The following is a 25,371-nucleotide window of genomic DNA, read 5'->3' as shown; positions in this document are numbered from 1 at the left end:
TTAGACAAGAAAACAACATTTGTTTTACATTGTCATTTTGGGGCCTTTTATAGCTGACTATGCAGTATGGGCTTTTCTCATTGTTGAAGGCGGTACAGTGACCTATAGTTGTTAATTTCTGTGTCATTTTGGTCTTTTGTGGAAAGTTGTCTCATTGTCATTCATACCACATCTTCTTTTTTATAATTAGAGCAGGAAACGATCATTTAAAAAACATGAACTGGTTTGTGTCATAAATTTGTTCAGGTATGCTGCTTCTAAGATGGGTAGGTAGGCAACATGAAACAATCTAAATTTTATTTTTGGCCTCAGACTTCCTCTTATAATAAAAACTTGACACAACCAATCATGTTTAAAGTTGTGTTAAACACTGCTATTATATGACTGGTGAGGTCATAAACTTTAAAGCACATAGGTTCATCAAAAGACAAGGTACGATAGGGTCTGTTTTTGGCCCCCTATTTTCTATTTTTCAAATTCTGTTTTGGAAAGCTACTTATTATGTTAAAACATTCCCTGAGGTTTGAAGTTTGTTTGGATAAACTTCAAAACCACGAATTTTTGCAACTGGGTGAGGTGAGGGGGGTTAACTTTCAATTATTATTTAAATATTGTAATGATTATTCATTTTGCAGGTGATTTTACAACAAATTTTATTTTCTTAGTGTCTGCGCCCACGTGACCCAGATTTTTTTTTATTCCAATGTCATGAGAACTGTTTTTGCTGTCTAAATCGCCATATTTTTTTCCGGGTCACGTAGGCGCACACTATTAAATTTTAAGAAACAATGGCTAAAAATCGTTATTTTCCCTTCTTTTGACTTTTTTGATGCCCTTCCCCCTCCCCTAACCTCATCCATTTTCTGAGATTAAAGGTTTTGAAGTTCAAGCAAACAAACTTCAAAGCTAAGAGAATATTTTAACGTGATAAATAGCTTTCCGAAACAGAATTTAATTATTGAACAGGGGTCAAGGGTCTTTTTGCAGTATGCGTCTATTACCATTATGCAAAATTATCTAAACAAGAATGTGTCCATAGTACACTATCATTTACTATGTTCAGACTATTACCTTTTTGTCTACCAAAGAATACACAGAGCCTGGTTATACCATTCTCCATCAATGCCTGCTTCACCATATTATCTGGGTCACTCAGTAAGGTCACGACCTTTTGTTGAATTGTCTCTTGTAATGATAACAGCTCCATATCGTAGCTTGCCTAGAAAATGTCAAAAAAATAAATAAAACTTAAACTTTTTAGTACCAAAATGAAATAATTTAATTTTGAATGTAACGCATCTTCTGATTGGCTGACGGTATTTTGTTATCAGCCCATAGACATAATTTAGTCATGTGACCGTGACGTCATCAACGTTTTTCGTGGTTTTCTACGGTTTAAAATGGAATTTAGAATTAAATTATAAGAAATTACTGTAATATTTTTTCTGTCTATTCGAAATAACATAAAAAATGTGGTGCACACTGTTAAATAACCCGCTACACCCGTTATTCAGTGTGCACCAAATTTTTTATGTTATTTCTTCATAGACAGAAAAAATATTACAGTCATTCCTTAAATAATTATGATCATCCCGTCTTTTGGTTATTTAGGTGTTGTGTTGCTGTGCTATAGACTTATATCCCACATCAGGGTCAATATAACTAATGCTGAGGTACTCAGTTATAATGTGTACACAAATCTCTATACTACTGTAAACCAACTAGTTTTCGTGGAAGATTTATTTTCGCATCTTTCGCAAGTAGAAAAATAACACGAATATGTAAAATTTTGATCTTTTCACATGTAACTGCATAAAAACAAATATGAAAATTGCAAATTAGGATAGTAATGGCTAAACGTGAAATAAAGTATCTGCAAAAATAAGTTGGTTTATTTTTTGCTGAAAAAAGAGGTTTGGATTAACCATTTGAACTGATTTGCCCTGATTTGAATAGCAAAAGAACCTTCAATAAAGATGTTACAGTAAAAACATTGAGGTTACAAAAGGTTACAAAGCCACAGAACAGAATTTCAAGAGAACTTTTTGAGTGAAAATATGGATTCTTGACAGTGAGAAGCCACTTAACAAAGTATTTTACAGGGTATGCAAAATTGCATCGCACTTCCTACCCCTAAAATTTAACAACACATGTGAAAACCTATCAGCTTCAAAATTAACCATCATATGTATCAACATTCAGATATATTTAAGACATTTCACAATCACTGTCAACCAGAATTGAATTGTACATGCTGGCTTATCTTCTATTATATTTAATGCGTTTCCCTCGGTTTAAGTTTGTTATCCCGATTTTGTTTTTTGTCCATGGATTTATGAGTTTTGAACAGCGGTATACTACTGTTGCCTTTATTCATATCTGATGAGATATCTTTTGACATATGAGGACCATCTCAAAGCATGCCTGGCTATTCTGTTTTGGAATCGTGTTCAGAAACTCTTGCAAATCTTAACTAGTTTAATCAACTGTTATCACAGAGATATGTCTGGCTTTTTTGTAATTTGATTATGCAATGTTGACATTAAAATAGCAATACTTAACATGTTCCATAAAATGGGAAAATATTCAAAGTCAATGAACTATGACTGAGGTACTTGCATAAGCAATCTCCATGAAAATGAGATGTGCCAAAGCTAATACAACTGGCCTACCACAAATGATTCTCCCTGAACTGACCTAATCACTAACTAACACATGTTAACTAAGCAAAATTTATACCATAACTAAGGGAGCGGAGACAAATAATCTCCATGGAAATGAGATATATGCCAGTGCTTAGACAACAGCATACCATATAAAATTGATCTAACACAAATGGTTCCCAATAAAAAGACCTAATCACAAACTAATACATGTAAAATAAGCAAAAGTTTCAAAGTCAATAGACCATAACTAAGGGGGCAGGGAAAAATAATCTCCATGCCAATGGGATGTGCCAATGCTTATACAACTGCATACCAAATATCATTAGTCTACCACTTGCGGTTCACTATAAACTAGACCTCATCACAAACTAGTACATTGTTGACGCCGCTGCAGTTGCCAATGCCAGAAACAGCATACCTATATCTAGCTTTTTGACTCAAGCGAGACAAAATTTGCCAATGTGATTATTTTTGAAATTTCAATGCAAAAACTTTTCGTGTGCAGTTGTGGTCCAAACACCCCCACCCAAAATCATCCGGATAACCTGTGTGAGTAAAACTAAGCATGTAGATATAAGATATAGGCAAAAGGAAGATTAATATAGGCAAAGGGAAGATTGATATAGGCAAAGGGAAGGGTGATATGGGACAACATCCCTAATGCGCCTCGAAATGAGGAACTCAAAAGTCACGTGTAAAGAAAAAATCTCTGTGTAGTGATATTGGACATGTTTCTATTTTTAACAAATGACTGAACTTAATTATTTGTGGTGATTAGGAAAGTAGAGGAACATAGAATAAATGTGTAAAAACTATGGAGCTATTGAATGTGTTCAAAGTATTAAATTTTCAAAGAACTAATTGTGTTAAAAAGGGGATATTTTACCACAAGGAGCCGCATCACAAAAAAATGTTCGGGGTTTGCTAATTTACTAGATTTCTAGAGGTTTTAAAAAGTCCTGAATAACTGGTAAGCATTTCGTTTTATTTGGCAAGCTCTAAATTGTTTATTTATGGTATTTATGCAATTCAAATTACAGTCGGTATGTTAAAAATATACTGATATGAAAACTGTTGCTATGGTCTTGGCATTAAATGAAAATGCTTGGTTACTGATCTTTTCGACTCCATATTTCAAGTTAAACCTTGCGGCAACTGTTCTTCATGTAACACTGCAACTATAATTAGCATTATTTTGATATGTCGTTAGTTAATGACGCCATATTACATGTGATGCCACAATGTTTCCTTTAAAACCTCATGCCGATATCTCACTGATAAAAGATTTTCACTGAAATACATGTAAAAAACATGTTTTCTCAAATAGAATTATGTGAAAGAACAAGTTTTGAAAATTTGCACTTCATTGCACTCTAATTATATGATTCAAATGACTTTTACAGTAGTTTATAGTGGTTTCTACAGTATAAAATACAAGGTTTCCACTGGCTAGAATAATTAAGTATTTTGGTGGTTTTTTTATGAAATCTTCATTTTTGCATAATTTCTCTGTCAAAATGCACTTTAAGGCACCAGAAAATTTTATTGAATGCTTTAACAGGGTCTGTGTGTTGTAATTTAAGGTTACATTCAGATGTTTTGTCCTTCTTGTGACTAGTGAAGGTATACTGGAAAAAATAATTATGCATACACTTTGTATTCAAAATAAATAAATATAGCGATAAAAGTGTCATTGCCTTATAGTGCTGAAACAACTTTTTTTTTTTTTCAGAAATGGACAAAAATACACAGATTTATTCAGAATGTCATACCGATGAAGATCACATAAAAATATTTGGAAAAATCAGAACTATGGATTGCAATATGGGACAACATCCCTAATGCGCCTCGAAATGAGGAACTCAATAGTCAATGTACAGAAAAAATCTCTGTGTAGTGATATTGGACATGTTTCTATTTTTAACAAATGACTGAACTTAATTATTTGTGGTGATTAGGAAAGTAGAGGAACATAGAATAAATGTGTAAAAACTATGGAGCTATTGAATGTGTTCAAAGTATTAAATTTTCAAAGAACTTATTGTGTTAAAAAGGGGATATTTTACCACAAGGAGCCGCATCACAAAAGGATGTTCGGGGTTTGCTAATTTACGGAAAAAGTAATCTCACTTCGTACCCCGAAAATTTAACCACATATGTGAAAATGTCACAGCTTCGAAACGAGCTATCATACATATCCAAGTTTACGATATGGACTGAGCTACAGGAAAAAACGTTACCATTACCGCCTATGTAAAAACAATTAAAGATATTGAGCCATATAGGCAAAGGGGAGGGTGATATAGGTAAAGGGAAGGGTGATATAGGAAAGGGAAGGGCGATATAGGCAAAGGGAAGAGTGATATAGGCAAAGGGAAGAGTGATATAGGCAAAGGGAAGATTGATATAGGCAAAGGGAAGGGTGATATAGGTAAAGGGAAGGGTGATATAGGTAAAAGGAAGGGTAATATAGGAAAGGGAAGGGTGATATAGGCAAAGGGAAGGGTGATATAGGTAAATGGAAGGGTAATATAGGAAAGGGAAGGGTGATATAGGCAAAGGGAAGGGGGATATAGGTAAAGAGAAGGGTGATAAAGGTAAAGGGAAGGGTAATATAGGAAAGGAGAGGGTGATATAGGCAAAGGGAAGGGTGATATAGGTAAAAGGAAAGGTGATATAGACAAAGGGAAGGGTTATATAGGAAAGGAAAGGGAGATATAGGTAAAGGGAAGGGAGATATAGGCAAAGGGAAGGTAGATATAGGTAAAGGGAAGGGTGATATAGGTTGATATATACCTGGAATGTTGTGCTGTCTGTTTCTTCCTCTTCTTTCTCCTCTAGATCACTTCTCTGCATCATTTCTAAAACCCTGTAAAATATAGTACTGTGCTAAGCATTGCCTTTTTTTTTATTATGAACTGTTATTTCTTAACCTCTAAACTTGTAAAGTTTTCTAGGGAAACAAGTGTCTAGCCTACTAAATGACATATGTCAGCCTTAAACAATTTAGTTATTGTGTATTCTATGCAGAAGGACCCTGATCATAAAACCCTTCTTAGGCCAACTAAAATTAATTAGAAGATTTTCATCCAAATTTTTGAAAAAAATGGGGCGGGTGGGAGGATTTTATTTTTTAATTTTTATTTCAAAATTTGAAACAGGAAGTTTGGAAGGAAACACAATTTTTGGCGGTTACTGGAAACGGAGATGAACAAATCCGGAAATCGAAAATTTTTCAAAATAACAAAAATCGGGCCGGGACGATTTCAGAGGGGCGGTCGGGGATGAAAATCTACCAATTAATTTTAATTGGCCTTATGTGTAATAAATCAAACAGCAGTTTATGCTTTCTTTTTAAACTTATCATTATATATAGTGGTATATATGAGCGTCAATGAGAAACCATCCATTCAAGCCACAACTTGTAAAAGAAAACCAGTCAAAGTATGATTTTCAACACTGTGCCTATGCTCACACTAAACAGCAGACTATAAAGGGCCCAAAAAGTTACTACTGTATTCTTAGCATAATAACTTACTGACTTGTGACTTACTTGAGACCTGTTTCAGCCAGTTGTGCAATGTTTTCAGCATATGCAGCTCTCACCATAGCTGATGGATCTTGTGTCAGATTTGACTGGAATGAAGAGAGTAAAACTGTGGTACAAAGAAATGTTATTTTAACAAAAACATACTGAAAATTCCGAAATTAATGCCAGCTTTTTATTATTGCCAAAAATGCAACTGAGTTGTAAACACAATAATTTAAACTCCCATTTTGAAATATTTTATATAAAAAAAAAATTATAAATAAAGCTGTTAGTTTTCTCGCTTAAATTGTTTTATATTGTCTTATCGTACCTTTTATAGCTGACTATGCGGTATGGGCTTTGTTCTTTGTTGAAGGCTGTACAGTGACCTATAGTTCATAAGGTTTGTGTCATTTTGGTCCTCTTGTGGACAGTTGTCTCATTGGCAATCATACCACATCTTCATTTTTATATATAAACAGAATTTTCACCAAATCGTAAAAATTAAAATCGCATTTAAGACTAAAATGACAAAATCGCAATAATAAGTTCACTCAATAATTTCTGAATTTACAGTAGAACAAATTTACTGAATTTATATAATTAAATTAAATAACCTCACATCAAGCTGCTAGCTATTTAAATAAAGCGTACATTTTTTTCATGTGATCTTGATAAAGTCATTCTCATAAATGGAGAATAAAGCCTGGGATAATATATGCACTATTGTAACACCATTGTAAAATTATTCTTGAATCAAAACAGATTTCACAACTCACATTACATTTGTTTTATCATTCACATAATTGGAGAATAAGTTAGGAGGTAATGTACACCCTTGCTTGACAAATTTTTGTAACATTATTCTTAAGCAGTAAAGATTTTACCTCTATTCACAGTACATATGGTATAGCCCTCATTTCATTTAACATACTATGAATATGTAGTAGTTTTGAAGAAGGGTCATAAACTTTTTGAGAAATGGTTGCTATATAAAATTTTAAAGATTTTTAATAGTGTTCTCCTTTTAAAAAGTATATGCTAAATACTTTAAATCCATGCTTACTTGTATTAAAATATTTGACAAAACATAAAATTCATAATCAATTTCTTTATAATAATTCTGATATTAGAAATGACCTTCACCTGCTCTTGAGTTGAAACTTAACAAGCATGATATTATAACTGAACTTCACCTGCTCTTGAGTTGATCTTGAGTTGAAACAAAACAAGCATGCTAACATGTATAACCCTGCCCCATACTATATGCATGTGCCTGTCCCAATATAACCCTGTCACATGCTGTATGCATGTGCCTGTCCCAATATAACCCTGTCACATGCTGTATGCATGTGTCTGTCAGAACCCTGACATTCAGTCGTTGTTGTTTGTTGTTTGTTGTTTTGTTCATTGTTTTGTAAATAAATTATGCCGTTAGTTTTCCTTTTTTTATATCTATCATTTGGGACCTTTTATAGCTGAGTATGTGGTATGGGCTTTGCTAATTGTTGCTGTAGCTGTCAATTTCTGTGTCATATGTACCTTGTGAAGAGTCTCAAAGACATACCACATCTTTTTTATACCGTAATCAATTTAAATATTAACATTTCAAAAATTAATCTCCAAATATTCATATAAATTGATTTAGAAAAATTACTTACCAGTGAAGGGAAAATGTATTCTGGGAAAATGTTGGCATCACTGTTAAATATAAAATAAAATTATTTAATATGACAATGTGAGCTGATTCTCGATTAAAAAATTAAATTGAATTTTTCTTTAATCTTTGAAATCCACACTTTCTAAAATTTCAACTCCTTAAGTCAAAGTTGACATTAGATGGATACGACTATTATGTTTTTAGGTTGTTTATGGTCATATAGATCTGTTTGGGTTCTTATACATCTTTAGAATACAAATATTAGGCATTCTAATGCAACAATTCATTTTGATTGGATTACGTCACTTTTGTACATGGCATCAATTGACAATTGATGCTATGGGACGTACACGCAAGCGCAGAAGGCATATACCAGATTTCAATTACTTGTTTTAACGTTGTTTTCTGTCAGTTTCATTAGAATGGAGATAACAATATTGTATTTTAAGCTCTGACGGCATCAATTGGGGATTTGATGGTCGCAAATACCCGTTTACTGTCTCCGCTAACGCGTCGCCAGTAAACTTAATTTGTGAACATCAAATCCCCAATTGATGTGGTCGGAGCTTAAAATATAATACAGTTATATCCTAATTGAACATTCTTGATGAAGGTAAATCTAGAAAATCACTTTGGATACATAAAAGTGTTGTTTTTATATTTTCTAATCACATTAGATATATTATAATGGAAAATAAGAACTAAAAATTGATCTGTGTGTTTTTTATTGTTTCATTGGTATATTCAACATCTTCAAATTTTGATAATGACAAGCAAATGTATTTTTTTCTCTATAAATTTATGGAAAAAAATACCATCAATCAAAATATGTTTTGAATTTCAGCAACGAAATCTATATTAAAATAATATTTACCTTCGAGGTACAGATTTTATGGTTTTCAGACACTGTGTTATTACTCTTACAAGCTCTGCTCTTACTCGAGGAAAGTGGTCGTTTGCAAAATGCAACTGAAATGGACAAAATGTAATAAATGCAATTACTCTTAAATTAAAATAATTTTATAATGGAAAAAAATACTCAGCTCTGAGGAAAATTCAAATAGAAAGTCCCTAATCAAATGGCAAAATCAAATGATAAAACACATCAAAAGAATGAACAAAAACTGTCATATTCCTGACTTGGTGCTGGCATTTCTAAATGTAGAAAATGATATTGAACCTGGTTTTATAGCGCTAAACCTCTCACTTGTATGACAGTCTCATCAAATTCCATTATATATACAACAATGGGTGAACAAAACAGCCATAATAGGTAAAATTGTCAAAATAGGGGTACAGCAGTCATCACTATGTCACAATCTCAATAAGAACAAAAACAAACAAATATTTAACAAAAAAGCATAAATAGCATTTATTAAATTTAACAACGACATTCATTGTTTATATATTTATTTGAAATCAACCCATAAAGAATTGAAATAATTGAAATGTTGTGACTGCATTCACATCAACTCTGGTATAAAGTCGGGTGTTTGACCTCACCAAGTCATTCCAAACATTATGGAGTCTTGGTGGCTAAGTTGTCTAAGACTAAATTACTTCATTTACAGTGACGTAGTTAGGTGCTTAAAGATACATCATCCAGGGTCAATAACTCTGTCAGAATTTACCATACAAGAACAAATTCTATTCAACATAATATCTTTTGTTAGGTGCTAAGAGATAAATCATTCAGAGCCAATTACTCTGTCAGAACTTACCATATAAGGAACTATTCTATCCAGTATAATATCTGTAGTTAGGTACTTAGAGAAGTCTAGTAGAAGTTGTAGAGCCATTATCTTAGTGTTAAAAAACTGAAATAAAAAAAACCAATATGAATCATAGTGTATACCAATATATCATATGTTGTTTTTGTAAAAGTTATGAATTAAACAAAACACTTTAAAGGCTTCAGCCCACAATTATTCTTCACATTGGTTGCAATGTATTTTTTGGTAAAAGTCAAATTGAATTTAAAAATTTGCACCGAATCAAATATGAAATAAATTTAGCTGCTTATAGACCATCAGAATGATTATTATTTGAATAAAATGCGCTTGTCCCAGGACAATCGATCAGTGTTTTTTTCTTTTCAGAGCCATATTAACATGCCAATAAATAAATAATGAAGAATAATTTCTACACTACTTTCATTTTGGCCAAATCACTATTTTCACTTTCAACAATATTTTTTTCCAAATGTTTACATATTTCAATATATATGCAACTGATAGGACCACTTAAATAGTAAACATTTCAAAGAAAACATTAGTCAGAACAATTAGGCAGAAATATTCCATATAATAATTAAGAAATATGTTCCTAGACCAAAAACAAAGGGAATTAATTGTGGTCTGAAGCCTAAAGGGGAATATGTGAGAAAAAAATCTTAAAACAAAATTCACGAAAAACAAACAAGTTTTTTTGGGGGACTGAATGAAGATTTTTAGACATAAACATAGCAAACTAGAACAGTGAATGAACTCACAAAGGATACCCCCTCCCTGCAACAATACAAGTGTATCAAACTTACTAAACTCAATTATCTCCCCTTAATATATTTGACTAGGCATTTTGAACATACTCAGCTTGAGTTCTACAACGTGTAAAATTTCATTAATATCTGCCTAGCCATTTAAAAGGTGTAGCAAGACAAGTACTTATTTTGGAAGGCATAATAAGAACCTTTAAACAAATAAAATCTGAAACACAAATTGACAAAAATGTTGAAATAAACAAATCTTTAACATTCTCGACATTCTTAAAAAGAATGTAATAGATAGATTAAACCTCTGGGAGCAGGATTTTCTCGCTATGTTGGAGACCAATTTTTGGCATTTGTCTGTTTTCAATGTATGGTTATCGAAACTCATACAAAGGTTTCAAATAAAATATTTTGAGTAAAAACCATAAATTTTGAATTTGAAGTGGATAACATTTTTTGTTTGATTCTGATGTTTGAATTATATATTATATGTGTTAATTTATATTTGAATAATGTTTATTTCATATAAAATATGGCATAGGCGTTGTCCTGTGAGTATCCACTTTGCAAATTAAAGTATTAGTTCGACTTTTGTTGTGTGTCTATTCATATATTTGATAAGGCTGAGAGAGTATCTATATATACTTAGATATTTGGTACAAGTATTGGTTGTATATCTTTGATATTAGTTTATACCAGGAAAATATATACTGTAAATTCAGAGGTTTTTATTATTGCGAAAAATGCTACAGGGTTGTAAGCGCAATAATTTAAACTAGCATTTTGAAATATTTTATATGAAATAAACAGATTTTTTTTCAAAATCGTAAAAATCAAAAATGCTTTTAAGTCTAAAATGACAAAATCGCATTAATAGTAAATGCACGCAATAATTTCTGAATTTACAGTTTTTGGGGGTCAAACAGATATCTGGACAGTCTGACACAGTTTTTTTAATTCCTGATTCCTTACATGTAATTTCCTTGAACTGGATTCCAGTAGTGACAGCACAAGAACCAGTCCAACATTTTCCTCACAGTGATCTTCTTTAACACATAAATTCTTGGTTATTTTAGAAAAATCTTTTTTTAATCTGAAATTGAATTACATATACACATTTTTATAAGAAAACAAGAATGTGTCCATAGTACACGGATGCCCCACTCGCACTATAATTTTTTATGTTCAGTGGCTGTGAAAATTGGGGTTAAACCTTTAATTTGGAATTAAAATTAGAAAAATCATATCATAGGGAACATGTGTACTAAGTTTCAAGTTGATGTAACTTTAACTTCATCAAAAACTACCTTGACCAAAAACTTTAACCTGAACTTCGCACTATCATTTTCTATGTTCAGTGGACCACGAAATTGGGGTCAAAACTATAATTTGGCATTAAAATTAGAAAGATCATATCATGGGGAACATGTGTACTAAGTTTCAAGTTGATTGGACTTCAACTTCTTCAAAAACTACCTTGACCAAAAACTTTAACCTGAAGCGAACGGACGCACAGACAGACACACAGACGGACGAACGAACGGAGGCACAGACCCGAAAACATAATGCCCCTCTACTATCGTAGGTGGGGCATAAAAAGTACTGTGGATTTGTTTTAATTTGTGAAATACTAACTTTATAGGATTGAGTTGTTAATATGTATTTATTTACATATTCATGACATTATAGCTTACTATGCTAAATTCTGCAATTTCCAACAATGATAGCTATTTTATCTTTAATAATATGTGGCAGGCATTACCCGTAAATGGGGACGAAGTCTGTATGAATTATTTTTTTTTACCTTAAATATTTGTTAAACAAGAATGTGTCCTCAGTACACGAATGCCCCACTCGCACTTTCATTTTCTATGTTCAGTGGACCGTGACATTAGGATAAAAACTCTAATTTGGCATTAAAATTAGAAAGATCATATCATAGGGAACATGTGTACTAAGTTTGAAGTTGATTGGACTTCAACTTCATCAAAAACTACCTTGACCAAAAACTTTAACCTGAAGCGGGACAGACGGACGAACGGACGGACAGACGAACGGACGCACAGACCAGAAAACATAATGCCCCTCTACTATTGTAGGTGGGGCATAAAAAAGAAACAGAAATACTGTAACGTATCCGATTTTGGTTCTGTTGTTAGGGATTTTACTTGTGACGTTATTTAAGTTATGACGTCATGTCCAATGTAAACAAAGAAACGCAATGCATCAGGTAACGTTAATTCATTTCAAAGACAAAGAATTATTAGAAATGAAATATTGGTATTGTGTTCCTTGAGTTCATATATTTTACTAGACTACTAAAAGTCTCACGACAACGAGACCAGAAGAAGGAAGTAGATTTCTGCCTTCTGCGCAAATGCAGGAATTAAAAAAAGCTACCAAAATTTTTTTTCTCGATTTTGAGTTCATTAGTACAATGAAATCAGGAAATTTTCTCGACTTTTTTTTTTTTTTTATATTGATTTTTCTACTGTAATAGAGGAGGGACTTCGTCCCCATATAAATTAATTGATGGTTATTTCATGTACAAACAATACCAAAGCCTGTCTTCTCTGAAGTTTAATATATTTTTAATTGAATATAAGAGTGCACTGGTAAGTACAAAAACATGAACTTCTGATCAAAGAAACAGTTAAAATATTCACCTCTATTTTAACTTCATACAAATAGTAGTAAACGAGTCATCATGAAACCCTCTAAACCTCTATGGATCCTTAAGGGTCACCAAGTGAGGACATTAAACCAATCACATTTCACCAATTTAACTGTATTTTTATGATTGACACGTCAGTCTCCCAGGTTTTATTTGACCTTGGCCTCAAGGTACGATGATCTTTTATAACTTCATACAAATATTTTATTATTAAAAATAAACATTTGACAAGGGTTCAACTGTAGTACCAGGTCCTTTATCATTTTTTTAGTGCTAAATCAAGTTGTCATAGTTAACTTTTGTTTCATACTAAAATCATATTTTTTAGTGGCAGATTAAATTGTCATAGTTACCTAATAATTCTGTCGTCAGGAGGTAGAATGGGTGCTGTAGCAAACCTCTGTAGATATAATTTCAAGAAAGAGAAGAAATATTCTGGGAAAGCTTTGCCTCTCTGTTGTATCATATATTCCTCGGCAGACAATCTATGGTTTGGTTCTTTTTTTATCATGTGCCTTATCAAGTCCTAAAAGACAAAATGAAAATGAGCTTCAAAGGTTTCTGAACCATCACCAAATTTGTCTAGGAATGGTTAAGTTCATTGTGAATTCATTGAAAATGCTGATTGTATTTACACAAAAGATTTTATAAATAAATACATTAAATTAAGTATATTAGGCTAACTCCTTGCTCACATCAATTTTGTTTCTTGCATGAAAAAATAAGATGTGTCTATAACATGAATGAACCTGCCTACATCCTAATCCCAAAAAGTCAGTCAACTACAACAAAACACATGTCTGTCCCTCTGTCCGTTTGTCATTCCATTCTGTATGTGCCTGTCCCAAGTCTGGAGCCTGTAATTCAGTGGTAGTCGTTTGTTTCTGTATATCAAATTGTTTTTAGTTCATTATTTTGTACAAAAATCAACCGTTAGTTTTCTCGTTAGAAATGTTTCACATTTGTCATTTCTGGGTCTTTTTGAGCTGACAATGCCCTATGGGTTTACTCATTGTTGAAGGCCGTAGAGTGACCTACAGTTGTTAATTTCTGTTTCATTTGGTCACTTCTGAAGAGTTGTCTCATTTGCTGTCATACCATATCTTATTTTTTTAATATAAATAAAGCTGTATGCTCTACTACCAAGTGGTCAAAGTAGTTACTACTGTAATCACTAGCCAGTCAACACTGAGATTGTGAGTTTAAACCCCCTCATGCGGGTGCACTCAATTCCCATCTTAATTGACTAGGATTGTCAGTTTTTCTATCGAAGGTCTGTAGTTTTCTCCAGGCACTCTGGCTTCCTCCACCAATTAAAACTGACCACCACAAAATAGCCCAAAAGAGGTGCATTAAAGTGGCATTATAACACAGAATAAATTATTACACCTATTACAGAATCCTATTTATAATATAACTAACCCTTATACTAGCATCATCTATTTTTTCTAGAACTTTCCATGGACTATATTCTCCATTGATGTAAGCTAATAACTGTGATAAATCAAATGGTGGAGTTCCCTCTGTAAATAACTCAGTTATAACACAGCTGAAATAAATAAATCAAATGGTGGGGTTCCTTCTGTAAATAACTCTGTTATAACACACCTGAAATAGATAAATCAAATGGTGGGGTTCCTTCTGTAAATAACTCAGTTATAACACACCTGAAATAGATAAATCAAATGGTGGAGTTCCTTCTGTAAATAACTCAGTTATAACACACCTGAAATAGATAAATCAAACGGTGGGGTTCCCTCTGTAAATAACTCAGTTATAACACAGCTGAAATAGATAAATCAAATGGTGGGGTTCCCTCTGTAAATAACTCTGTTATAACACACCTGAAATAGATAAATCAAATGGTGGGGTTCCCTCTGTAAATAACTCTGTTATAACACACCTGAAATAGATAAATCAAATGGTGGGGTTCCTTCTGTAAATAACTCTGTTATAACACACCTGAAATAGATAAATCAAATGGTGGAGTTCCCTCTGTAAATAACTCAGTTATAACACAGCTGAAATAGATAAATCAAATGGTGGAGTTCCTTCTGTAAATAACTCTGTTATAACACACCTGAAATAGATAAATCAAATGGTGGAGTTCCTTCTGTAAATAACTCAGTTATAACACACCTGAAATAGATAAATCAAATGGTGGAGTTCCTTCTGTAAATAACTCAGTTATAACACACCTGAAATAGATAAATCAAATGGTGGAGTTCCCTCTGTAAATAACTCAGTTATAACACAGCTGAAATAGATAAATCAAATGGTGGGGTTCCCTCTGTAAATAACTCAGTTATAACACACCTGAAATAGATAAATCAAATGGTGGAGTTCCTTCTGTAAATAACTCAGTTATAACACACCTGAAATAGATAAATCAAATGGTGGGGTTCCCTCTGTAAATAACTCAGTTATAACACACCTGAAATAGATAAATCAAATGGTGGAGTTCCTTCTGTAAATAACTCAGTTATAACACACCTGAAATAGATAAATCAAATGGTGGAGTTCCTTCTGTAAATAACTCAGTTATAACACACCTGAAATAGATAAATCAAATGGTGGGGTTCCCTCTGTAAATAACTCAGTTATAACACAGCTGAAATAGATAAATCAAATGGTGGGGTTCCTTCTGTAAATAACTCAGTTATAACACACCTGAAATAGATAAATCAAATGGTGGGGTTCCCTCTGTAAATAACTCTGTTATAACACAGCTGAAATAGATAAATCAAATGGTGGAGTTCCTTCTGTAAATAACTCTGTTATAACACACCTGAAATAGATAAATCAAATGGTGGGGTTCCCTCTGTAAATAACTCAGTTATAACACAGCTGAAATAGATAAATCAAATGGTGGGGTTCCTTCTGTAAATAACTCAGTTATAACACAGCTGAAATAGATAAATCAAATGGTGGGGTTCCTTCTGTAAATAACTCTGTTATAACACACCTGAAATAGATAAATCAAATGGTGGGGTTCCCTCTGTAAATAACTCAGTTATAACACAGCTGAAATAGATAAATCAAATGGTGGAGTTCCTTCTGTAAATAACTCAGTTATAACACAGCTGAAATAGATAAATCAAATGGTGGAGTTCCTTCTGTAAATAACTCTGTTATAACACACCTGAAATAGATAAATCAAATGGTGGGGTTCCCTCTGTAAATAACTCAGTTATAACACAGCTGAAATAGATAAATCAAATGGTGGAGTTCCTTCTGTAAATAACTCTGTTATAACACACCTGAAATAGATAAATCAAATGGTGGGGTTCCCTCTGTAAATAACTCAGTTATAACACAGCTGAAATAGATAAATCAAATGGTGGGGTTCCCTCTGTAAATAACTCTGTTATAACACACCTGAAATAGATAAATCAAATGGTGGGGTTCCCTCTGTAAATAACTCAGTTATAACACACCTGAAATAGATAAATCAAATGGTGGAGTTCCTTCTGTAAATAACTCTGTTATAACACACCTGAAATAGATAAATCAAATGGTGGGGTTCCTTCTGTAAATAACTCAGTTATAACACACCTGAAATAGATAAATCAAATGGTGGGGTTCCTTCTGTAAATAACTCTGTTATAACACAGCTGAAATAGATAAATCAAATGGTGGAGTTCCTTCTGTAAATAACTCAGTTATAACACACCTGAAATAGATAAATCAAATGGTAGAGTTCCTTCTGTAAATAACTCTGTTATAACACAGCTGAAATAGATAAATCAAATGGTGGAGTTCCTTCTGTAAATAACTCAGTTATAACACACCTGAAATAGATAAATCAAATGGTGGGGTTCCCTCTGTAAATAACTCTGTTATAACACAGCTGAAATAGATAAATCAAATGGTGGAGTTCCTTCTGTAAATAACTCTGTTATAACACACCTGAAATAGATAAATCAAATGGTGGGGTTCCCTCTGTAAATAACTCAGTTATAACACACCTGAAATAGATAAATCAAATGGTGGGGTTCCCTCTGTAAATAACTCAGTTATAACACACCTGAAATAGATAAATCAAATGGTGGGGTTCCCTCTGTAAATAACTCTGTTATAACACACCTGAAATAGATAAATCAAATGGTGGGGTTCCCTCTGTAAATAACTCTGTTATAACACAGCTGAAATAGATAAATCAAATGGTGGAGTTCCTTCTGTAAATAACTCAGTTATAACACACCTGAAATAGATAAATCAAATGGTGGGGTTCCTTCTGTAAATAACTCAGTTATAACACACCTGAAATAGATAAATCAAATGGTGGAGTTCCTTCTGTAAATAACTCAGTTATAACACACCTGAAATAGATAAATCAAATGGTGGAGTTCCTTCTGTAAATAACTCTGTTATAACACAGCTGAAATAGATAAATCAAATGGTGGAGTTCCTTCTGTAAATAACTCTGTTATAACACACCTGAAATAGATAAATCAAATGGTGGAGTTCCTTCTGTAAATAACTCTGTTATAACACACCTGAAATAGATAAATCAAATGGTGGAGTTCCTTCTGTAAATAACTCAGTTATAACACACCTGAAATAGATAAATCAAATGGTGGAGTTCCTTCTGTAAATAACTCAGTTATAACACACCTGAAATAGATAAATCAAATGGTGGAGTTCCTTCTGTAAATAACTCTGTTATAACACAGCTGAAATAGATAAATCAAATGGTGGGGTTCCCTCTGTAAATAACTCAGTTATAACACACCTGAAATAGATAAATCAAATGGTGGAGTTCCTTCTGTAAATAACTCAGTTATAACACACCTGAAATAGATAAATCAAATGGTGGAGTTCCTTCTGTAAATAACTCAGTTATAACACACCTGAAATAGATAAATCAAATGGTGGAGTTCCTTCTGTAAATAACTCTGTTATAACACAGCTGAAATAGATAAATCAAATGGTGGAGTTCCTTCTGTAAATAACTCTGTTATAACACACCTGAAATAGATAAATCAAATGGTGGAGTTCCTTCTGTAAATAACTCAGTTATAACACACCTGAAATAGATAAATCAAATGGTGGGGTTCCCTCTGTAAATAACTCAGTTATAACACAACTGAAATAAAAAAAGCAATATACTTTATTACAAAATAAAAGAAGAATGTATCTTAGGACATGAATGCCTCTGTTCAAGTTTGCAATTTTCACAAGTAAATAAGGGTCATAAATCACTGCATGAATTTAAACACTTTATATGTTGCTTCGCTCTTAGCATTGTGTATGATCTTGATACGATTTGCATGAGGCAAACTTATGATGTGGAAACAAAAGTAAATGATATGGGACAGACGGATGAATGATGAATGTAAGACAGACAGGTCAAAAGAAGGAAGGTCAAGGGTAACACTTTAATAAAGCCCCTATTGCTTCATTGCTTACACAGGGATATAAAAAGAGAATACATGTAAAGGAGAATACATGTAAAAGTAGATACATATTGGTGGATCATCACCCGTTTAATTTTGCCATAAGTGCGGGGGGTTAGTTATTAAGCAGACTCCCAATACTAAAGAGTTATATCCAAGAATACTGTAAAAGCAGAATTGTTTTTGTGAAGGATTTAATTTGTTTCTTTCGTGGAAAGAATATATCCACGAAATTAAAACCCCAACGAAAATTTAACCTAAACAGAATATCACTTCCATTTGCAGGAAACCACGAAATTACTTCCCCATTAAATCTTATATTGAGACAAAACCACAAAATTTTGACCCCACAAAAATTAATGTTTCTACAGTATATTGCTGTATATAATATATGTGGACCTTTTACATCTTTTCCATCTGAAGCACTTAGAGAATGTCTATTTCCTCCCCATCCAACATTGTTGATTTTGACTTAGCATTATATATATAAATTCTCTTAAATATTTTCATATAATCTAAATTCATACCCTGCAGAAAATATATCCATAGCTGGAGTAAGCTCCCCTTTTTTGACATCACTACTATCTGTAATGTCAAGGTTAGCAGTTTGACCTCCAACCTCTGCAGTCTTCCAACCTCCTTCTACAAATCTCTCTGGTGCAACGTAACAAGTTCTACGTCTTGATGTATCAAAGAAATAAGAGAAATCTGAAGGATTGTCCTGAAAAATTCAAATAAATCAATGACTAAAGGATGTGCTAAGATGAGGTTTTGGAATAAGTGTCAAATGATCGGACTCCTTGGTGTTTTTCCATACAATACAAGGTAAAATATTTTGCCCCATAACACCTATTTATCTTTTAACATAAGACTTTATAGCTCATAAAAGGTCATTTGACAAAATTAAAGCAGATTCTTGATTTTTTTTCTACTGATTTGATTGATTTGATTGGATTTTATTTTTTAACACCACTATTAAGCACCACATTTAGGCTATTTCGTGGCAGTCAGTTTTTATTGGTGGAGGAAGCTGGAGTGCCAGGAAAAATCTTCTGATTAGAGACCCAATCTTCTGATTAGAGACCAAAATAATACCAATCCAAATATAAGGTGAAAGTCAGAGTCAGCCTTTTCCCCGTCATATTTTATAAATCAAATATCTCGGAAAGTAGCTCTGTGACCTATCATTTTTTTTAGATCATTTTAATCCTTAACTTATACTCTCCCATCTTGAAGTATCAATTTTGAATTCTTGATTTATTTAATTTAACCTTAGATCACCTAAGTACGTCTTTATTATTTTCATTTAGACTTCTGTGGATTCATTTATTTTCGTGGGTACCAATTTTTGTGGATTAAGACAAACTCACATGTTTAAGGATATGTTATTTTGTGGTTTTGCCAAAGTTTGCATACACGTCTACAGCAAATTTATCATTCGCTAAACATTTAATCAAGTGGGTCAACCTATACCCACAAAATCCAACAAAATGAAAAGTTGGTATCATACGAATTATAATAAATCCACATGTTTGACAGTACCAAGTCAGGAATATGACAGTCGTTTTCATTTATTTCAAGTTTTTGAGCTTTTGATTTGCCATTAACTTGACTTTCGGTTTTAAGTTTTCCTTGAAGTTCGGTATTTTAGTTATTCTACTTTTGCAAACATAGGTCGGATTGTTGTCTCTTTGACACATTCCCCATTTCAATTCTCAATTTTATAGATCAGCTTCTAATTTGAAGATAACAACAATTCAGTTTTATCCTCGAGTAGTAATAGTACTTGGGCCTTTAAAATAGGTCACAGTGACACAATGAATGTTGAATGATAACATTTCCTGAAATCGTAATAATTAATCTGGCATTTTTGTTCACTTTTCGACAATCTACATAAAATAAATGTTTTCAAAAATATTTGAATTAGGAGTAATCAAATAAGCCTATATTTACCTCAGGCAGATAGACTGGTTTAAAACTGGCAAAATCAGACAGAAGTAACCATGTCCATCCTGTAACCATGACATTTTCTGATTTTATATCGCCATGGTAAACCTGAAACATAATACCATGGTTACAAAAAAAAATTGTGGTAACATTAAATTATAATATTAAAATTAGTAAACTTTTGTGTTATATTTCTAAAATACTTGTTAACCATTTTTCTATGTCGTGTATTTTGATCGTTTGATTTCTGAATCTGAGTACAATAATTAATGGTCCTGGAAAGTTACAAAACACCAGATCTTTTTTACTGTGAATATTGCTGCTTGTTTTAATGTTTGTTTTTTCTTCATTGGCTGAGGGTAAAGGGGAGGGTTGATATCTCAACCAACATGTTTAACCCTGCCACATGTTTGCGTCTGTTCAAAGCCAGGAGCCTCTTGTCTTTGTTAAGTCTTGTAAACTTTTTTACATTATAAATATGTTTCAGAGTAAAGCGGAATGTCCATTTTCACTGAATCAGGTACAATTTTTTTTTCAGGGTTTAGCTGGCATCCATGTATCAGCTTTTCTCCCTTGGTTTATTGGTGGTCTTTGGCTGTTTTTTTCTCTATGGTCAGTATGTTGTCTCTTTGTCAAAAAATGTTTGATACATTCCCATTCTCATACATGTATTGTAATTTTACTTTGATGGTTTCGGTTTTTATTTGTTTTTTGTATCCTAATTTTAGAACTTTGGAAATTAAAAGCTTGAAATACTGTATTTCAACAACTAGATGTATTTTGTGTGGTTGGGTTGCTGTCCCCTTTAATTGGCATAGCCATCAAACTCATTTCCTTACCTTCATTTTATGACATTGGTTAAGAGCACAGAGTAATTGGAATGCCAGCCATCTTTTTTCTATGTTGATAAGGAATGGTCGTGTACTTATTCTATCATATAAGCTATCTTTTACATACTGCCTTATTAACAAGGCGGCTTTCTCTGATTGCTGTAAATAAAAAAAAAATCATTTCAAATGACATTCCCAAATCAAATGGAACATGAAATAAACTTATATATACATGATGATATACAATTTTTTATTCTTTTACAACGCAAATATGAATCTTCATGAATAAGTAAAACTTGGATGTGTCCGTATCATGCTAATTATTAAACTAAATCAAGTCATTTAGAAAATTGCATAATTTTAAAAATAGTCACTATTAAGTGGAATAGAAAGGGTTAATAGTAACTGAAGATTCATTTATTTTCGTGGGTACCAATTTTTGTGGATTGAGGAATGCCTGTATTTTTGTGAATATTTGATTTCGCGGTTTTGCAAAAGTGTGCAAACAAAAGTATTGAAAATTTGCAATTTGTTGAACATTAAAATTCGTGGTTCACCTGTACCCACAAAATCCACGAAATTGGTATCCAACGAATAATAATGAATCCACAGTATATGTATAAAAAGCAACTTACCACAGCTTTCTGGAAAGGGAGACAATTAGAAGTTCCATGCAGTCGTGTGTGAATATCTGTGGAAATAAATTGGTATCTGTAATTCAGTGGTTGTCGTTTGTTTATGTGTTACATACTTGTTTTTCGTTTATTTTCTAATATAAATTTGGCTGTTAGTTTTCTCATTTGAATTGTTTTACTTTGTCAATTCGGGTGCTTTTATAGCTGTCTATACGGTATGGGCTTTGCTCATTGTTGAAGGCCTGTGTCATTTTGGTCTCTTCAGGAGAGTTGTCTCATAGGCAATCATACCACATCTTCTTTTTTACCGTTAAAAGTATAACATACATTTGTCTAATAAAAATCTAGTTCTTCCAAGTCAGTATCTTTATGAAGAAAAAGGTAATAATAATTAAGTACTATTGTTTTGGTTTAAGATAAAAAAAAAAATGAAAAAAAAAATCATGAAGTGAAAGCCCTATGAATTGACCTTCATAAGGAACACTTGAAGCAGAATATTTGAAATCCAAGGCCTAGGAGAACTGAAACATTTGAATAGTTATTTGACCAAAAAGGACCTAAATAAAATAGCCAAACCCATTTAAGGACAACCTTTGTAGCTCAGTCTTTAGTTTTCTATAACATAATGATGTGTTTTGTGTACTGTTGTTTGTCTTCCGGTCTTTATCTTGTTTTGCCATGGTGTTGCTGGTTTATTTTCTACTTTTTAGTTTAAATGTCCCAGTATCACATCTCTTATGTCAACTAAATCATGCTAATAACTCTAGTGTCTGGTCATTTTTTATAAATCAATTGGTTGGTTTTCTCTACACATGATATGGTCTCACCTTCCATAAAAATTCTATGATCTTTGAGAGGTAAAGACGGGTCATGAATCACAAACACCTTCACAACAACCAATCCCTCCTTAGTCTTAGCTCGGGCTACCTTGAAAAATCGTGTACTACCCAAGCTGAAACATAATAATATTTTACATAAATTCTATATTTATTTTTATGTACATCAAGTGATGGTGATTTTCTTTTGAAAAGTCTTCTAAATATAAAAAATAGTAAAAGTATATATACATGTATCTATCATTGATCATATCCCCACAAACACTCATCATGCTAAACACATACTAAAGTAAGTTGTACGGAATAATATATACATCATATATTATATATCAGTATATATATTTACAAACTTTATACATACATTTGTATTTCTCTTTTCAATTGTTAACACACTTTATACATATTTCTCTTTTCAATTGTTTCACATTCAGTTGGTGGAAAGTTATCTCAATGGCAATTATACACCACCTCCTTATTTTTGTATAGCGAGAAGACACTAGTACAGTAAATGGAAAAAAGACACATATATCATGTATATTATAGAATGGAAATGGGGCATGGTTCTATGGTAGATATTTTTTTCATTTGCAATGATACAACATCTCCTTATTTTTGTATAGAGACTAGAAAATAGTTATTTAGTATATGAAGAAAGAAAGACTCATGAAATAGAGAACAGAAACAGGGAATGTGCTAGTCTGATCTTGTTAGGAACATCATAATCTCATCAGTAGTTGACTAGTATTGTCATTTTTTCTACCAAAGGTCAATGATTCTCTCCTGGCACTCCAGCTTCCTCCACCAATAAGAAATGACAGCCAAGAAATAGCACTATTTTGATGAATGTGGTGTTAAACTCCAACAAATCAATCAATCTATTTTGAATAGTTGTTGTATGTTATATCTTCTTCTGATAAATTTATTCCCAGCTCTCTAGCAGTAGCATGTCTAATTTGTTGGGTTGCATCATATGATTTATTCAGACAATTTAGAGCTTGGTGTATAACTTAGGGACGACATCAAAAGTTCAATGTACATGTAGGATAAAAAACTTAATTCACATAGTTTTTTTACTGATCCCTTAATTTGGAAAAAAATTATTGACCAATAAGGATTCATGTAAAATCGATGTCAATTATACATAACTTGTAGCAATTTCAACCCTAATCTATTTGATTTAAGTTTTTTTATCAGACATTGACCTTTTGATGTCGTCCCTAATTTATTATAAAAATTTTGGTGAAATATAAACATGATAAATAAAGACCAAGTGAAGAATACAATGGAATATATATATATATACAAATGTATATTAAACAAAGATTGAACAAGAGGCTGTCACAACGACAGCAAACCGGATTTATTAATATTTATTTGTGTCCTGGCAATATCACAAGAACCATTACTGATGAATGGTGAAAGTGAAAATCGTCAATATCAAATTTGAGCTCCATTTTGTCATCAGTATCAACATTTTAAAATTTGAAAAGCTTAGATTGAATGGTTCATGATTAAATGCAACAACGTGAATTGAAACGCCATTTCACAATCTTTCAAGAACCATAACTCCTGAACGGTAAAATTCAAAATCGTCATTATTGAACTTGACCTCTAATTTGCCATCAGTAACAACATATAAAAATTTCAAAAGCTTTGGTTGAATGGTTCATGAGAAAATGCACGGACACGACTGGAAACACCATTTTTCAATCTTTCAAGAACCATAACTCCTGAACTGTAAAAGTCAAAATCGTCATTATTGAACTTGACCTCTATTTTGTCATCAGTAACAACATATTAAAATTTGGGAAGCTTTGGTAAAACAGTTCATGCATAAATGCACGGACACGACTGGAAACACCATTTTTCAATCTTTCAAGAACCACAACTCCTGAACGGTAAAAGTCAAAATCGTCATTATTGAACTTGACCTCCATTTTGTCATCAGTAACAACATATTAAAATTTGGGAAGCTTAGGTAGAACAGTTCATGCGTAAATGCACGGACACGACTGGAAACTCCATTTTTCAATCTTTCAAGAACCATAACTCCTGAACGGTAAAAGTCAAAATCGCCATTATTGAACTTGACCTTCATTTAGTTGTCAGTAACAACATATTAAAATTTTAAAAGCTTTGGTTGAACGGTTCATGAGTTAATGCACGGACAACATTTGATTGCCGCCCACCCGACCGCCCGCCCGACCAACCGCCCGCCCGAATCAATAACCGACATTTTTGTCACAAAAATCCGGTTAAAAACTAAATTATTGTTCATTTTTCAAATAAAATAGAGAATGGAAATGGGAAATGTGTCAAAAGAGTAAAAAACACAGATTTCTTGAAGATTCTCAATGAAACCATGGTTACCTGCATTCAAATTCATATTCCGAAGAAACATCTGTCAAGTACTGTTCTACAGGTAATATTTGAGACGGAGCGATACCCGTCAATTGATTCCCCATGGTGACAGAAAGTGAAACTGGTGTCCTGTTGTTACTCCTGTCTTGTTAACATGATCGGATTACATATATTGCCTGTGAAAAACAAAAACAAAATTTTATGTAAATATAGGAAGATGTGTTATGAGTGCCAATGAAACAAATCTCAATCAAGGTAACAACTATTAAAGTACTGACTTGTATGAAGTTTTTTTCTCTCTCACTATTCTTTAATCTATTTCTGTTGGTATTATGCTAATAGACCA

At 32.6% G+C, this 25,371-nt stretch overlaps 1 protein-coding gene across 2 annotated transcripts in view; it reads right to left on the bottom strand.

Annotated features, from left to right (window-relative positions):
* Positions 1 to 25,371, bottom strand: part of LOC139502104 (phosphoinositide 3-kinase regulatory subunit 4-like) — a 59,297-nt gene that overhangs the window by 31,696 nt on the left and 2,230 nt on the right. For both annotated transcript variants that reach the window (XM_071291467.1, XM_071291468.1), the window contains exons 2-16: positions 25,035 to 25,201; positions 22,656 to 22,780; positions 21,829 to 21,884; positions 21,203 to 21,352; positions 20,370 to 20,471; positions 18,944 to 19,137; positions 14,440 to 14,566; positions 13,371 to 13,543; positions 11,316 to 11,436; positions 9,577 to 9,672; positions 8,730 to 8,824; positions 7,857 to 7,896; positions 6,220 to 6,302; positions 5,463 to 5,535; positions 1,072 to 1,219 (exon numbers count right to left, since the gene is read on the bottom strand). In XM_071291467.1, coding sequence (XP_071147568.1) covers positions 1,072 to 1,219; positions 5,463 to 5,535; positions 6,220 to 6,302; positions 7,857 to 7,896; positions 8,730 to 8,824; positions 9,577 to 9,672; positions 11,316 to 11,436; positions 13,371 to 13,543; positions 14,440 to 14,566; positions 18,944 to 19,137; positions 20,370 to 20,471; positions 21,203 to 21,352; positions 21,829 to 21,884; positions 22,656 to 22,780; positions 25,035 to 25,129 — 1,678 coding nt within the window. In that variant the 5' untranslated portion in view covers positions 25,130 to 25,201. The remainder of the gene's footprint in view (positions 1 to 1,071; positions 1,220 to 5,462; positions 5,536 to 6,219; positions 6,303 to 7,856; positions 7,897 to 8,729; positions 8,825 to 9,576; positions 9,673 to 11,315; positions 11,437 to 13,370; positions 13,544 to 14,439; positions 14,567 to 18,943; positions 19,138 to 20,369; positions 20,472 to 21,202; positions 21,353 to 21,828; positions 21,885 to 22,655; positions 22,781 to 25,034; positions 25,202 to 25,371) is intronic.

The sequence above is a fragment of the Mytilus edulis genome, chromosome 13, assembly GCF_963676685.1.
Source record: "Mytilus edulis chromosome 13, xbMytEdul2.2, whole genome shotgun sequence".
Classification (NCBI taxonomy): Eukaryota; Metazoa; Mollusca; class Bivalvia; order Mytilida; family Mytilidae; genus Mytilus; species Mytilus edulis.
Note: the sequence above shows the minus strand (reverse complement) of the source record. Positions and strands in the feature narration are given on the sequence as shown.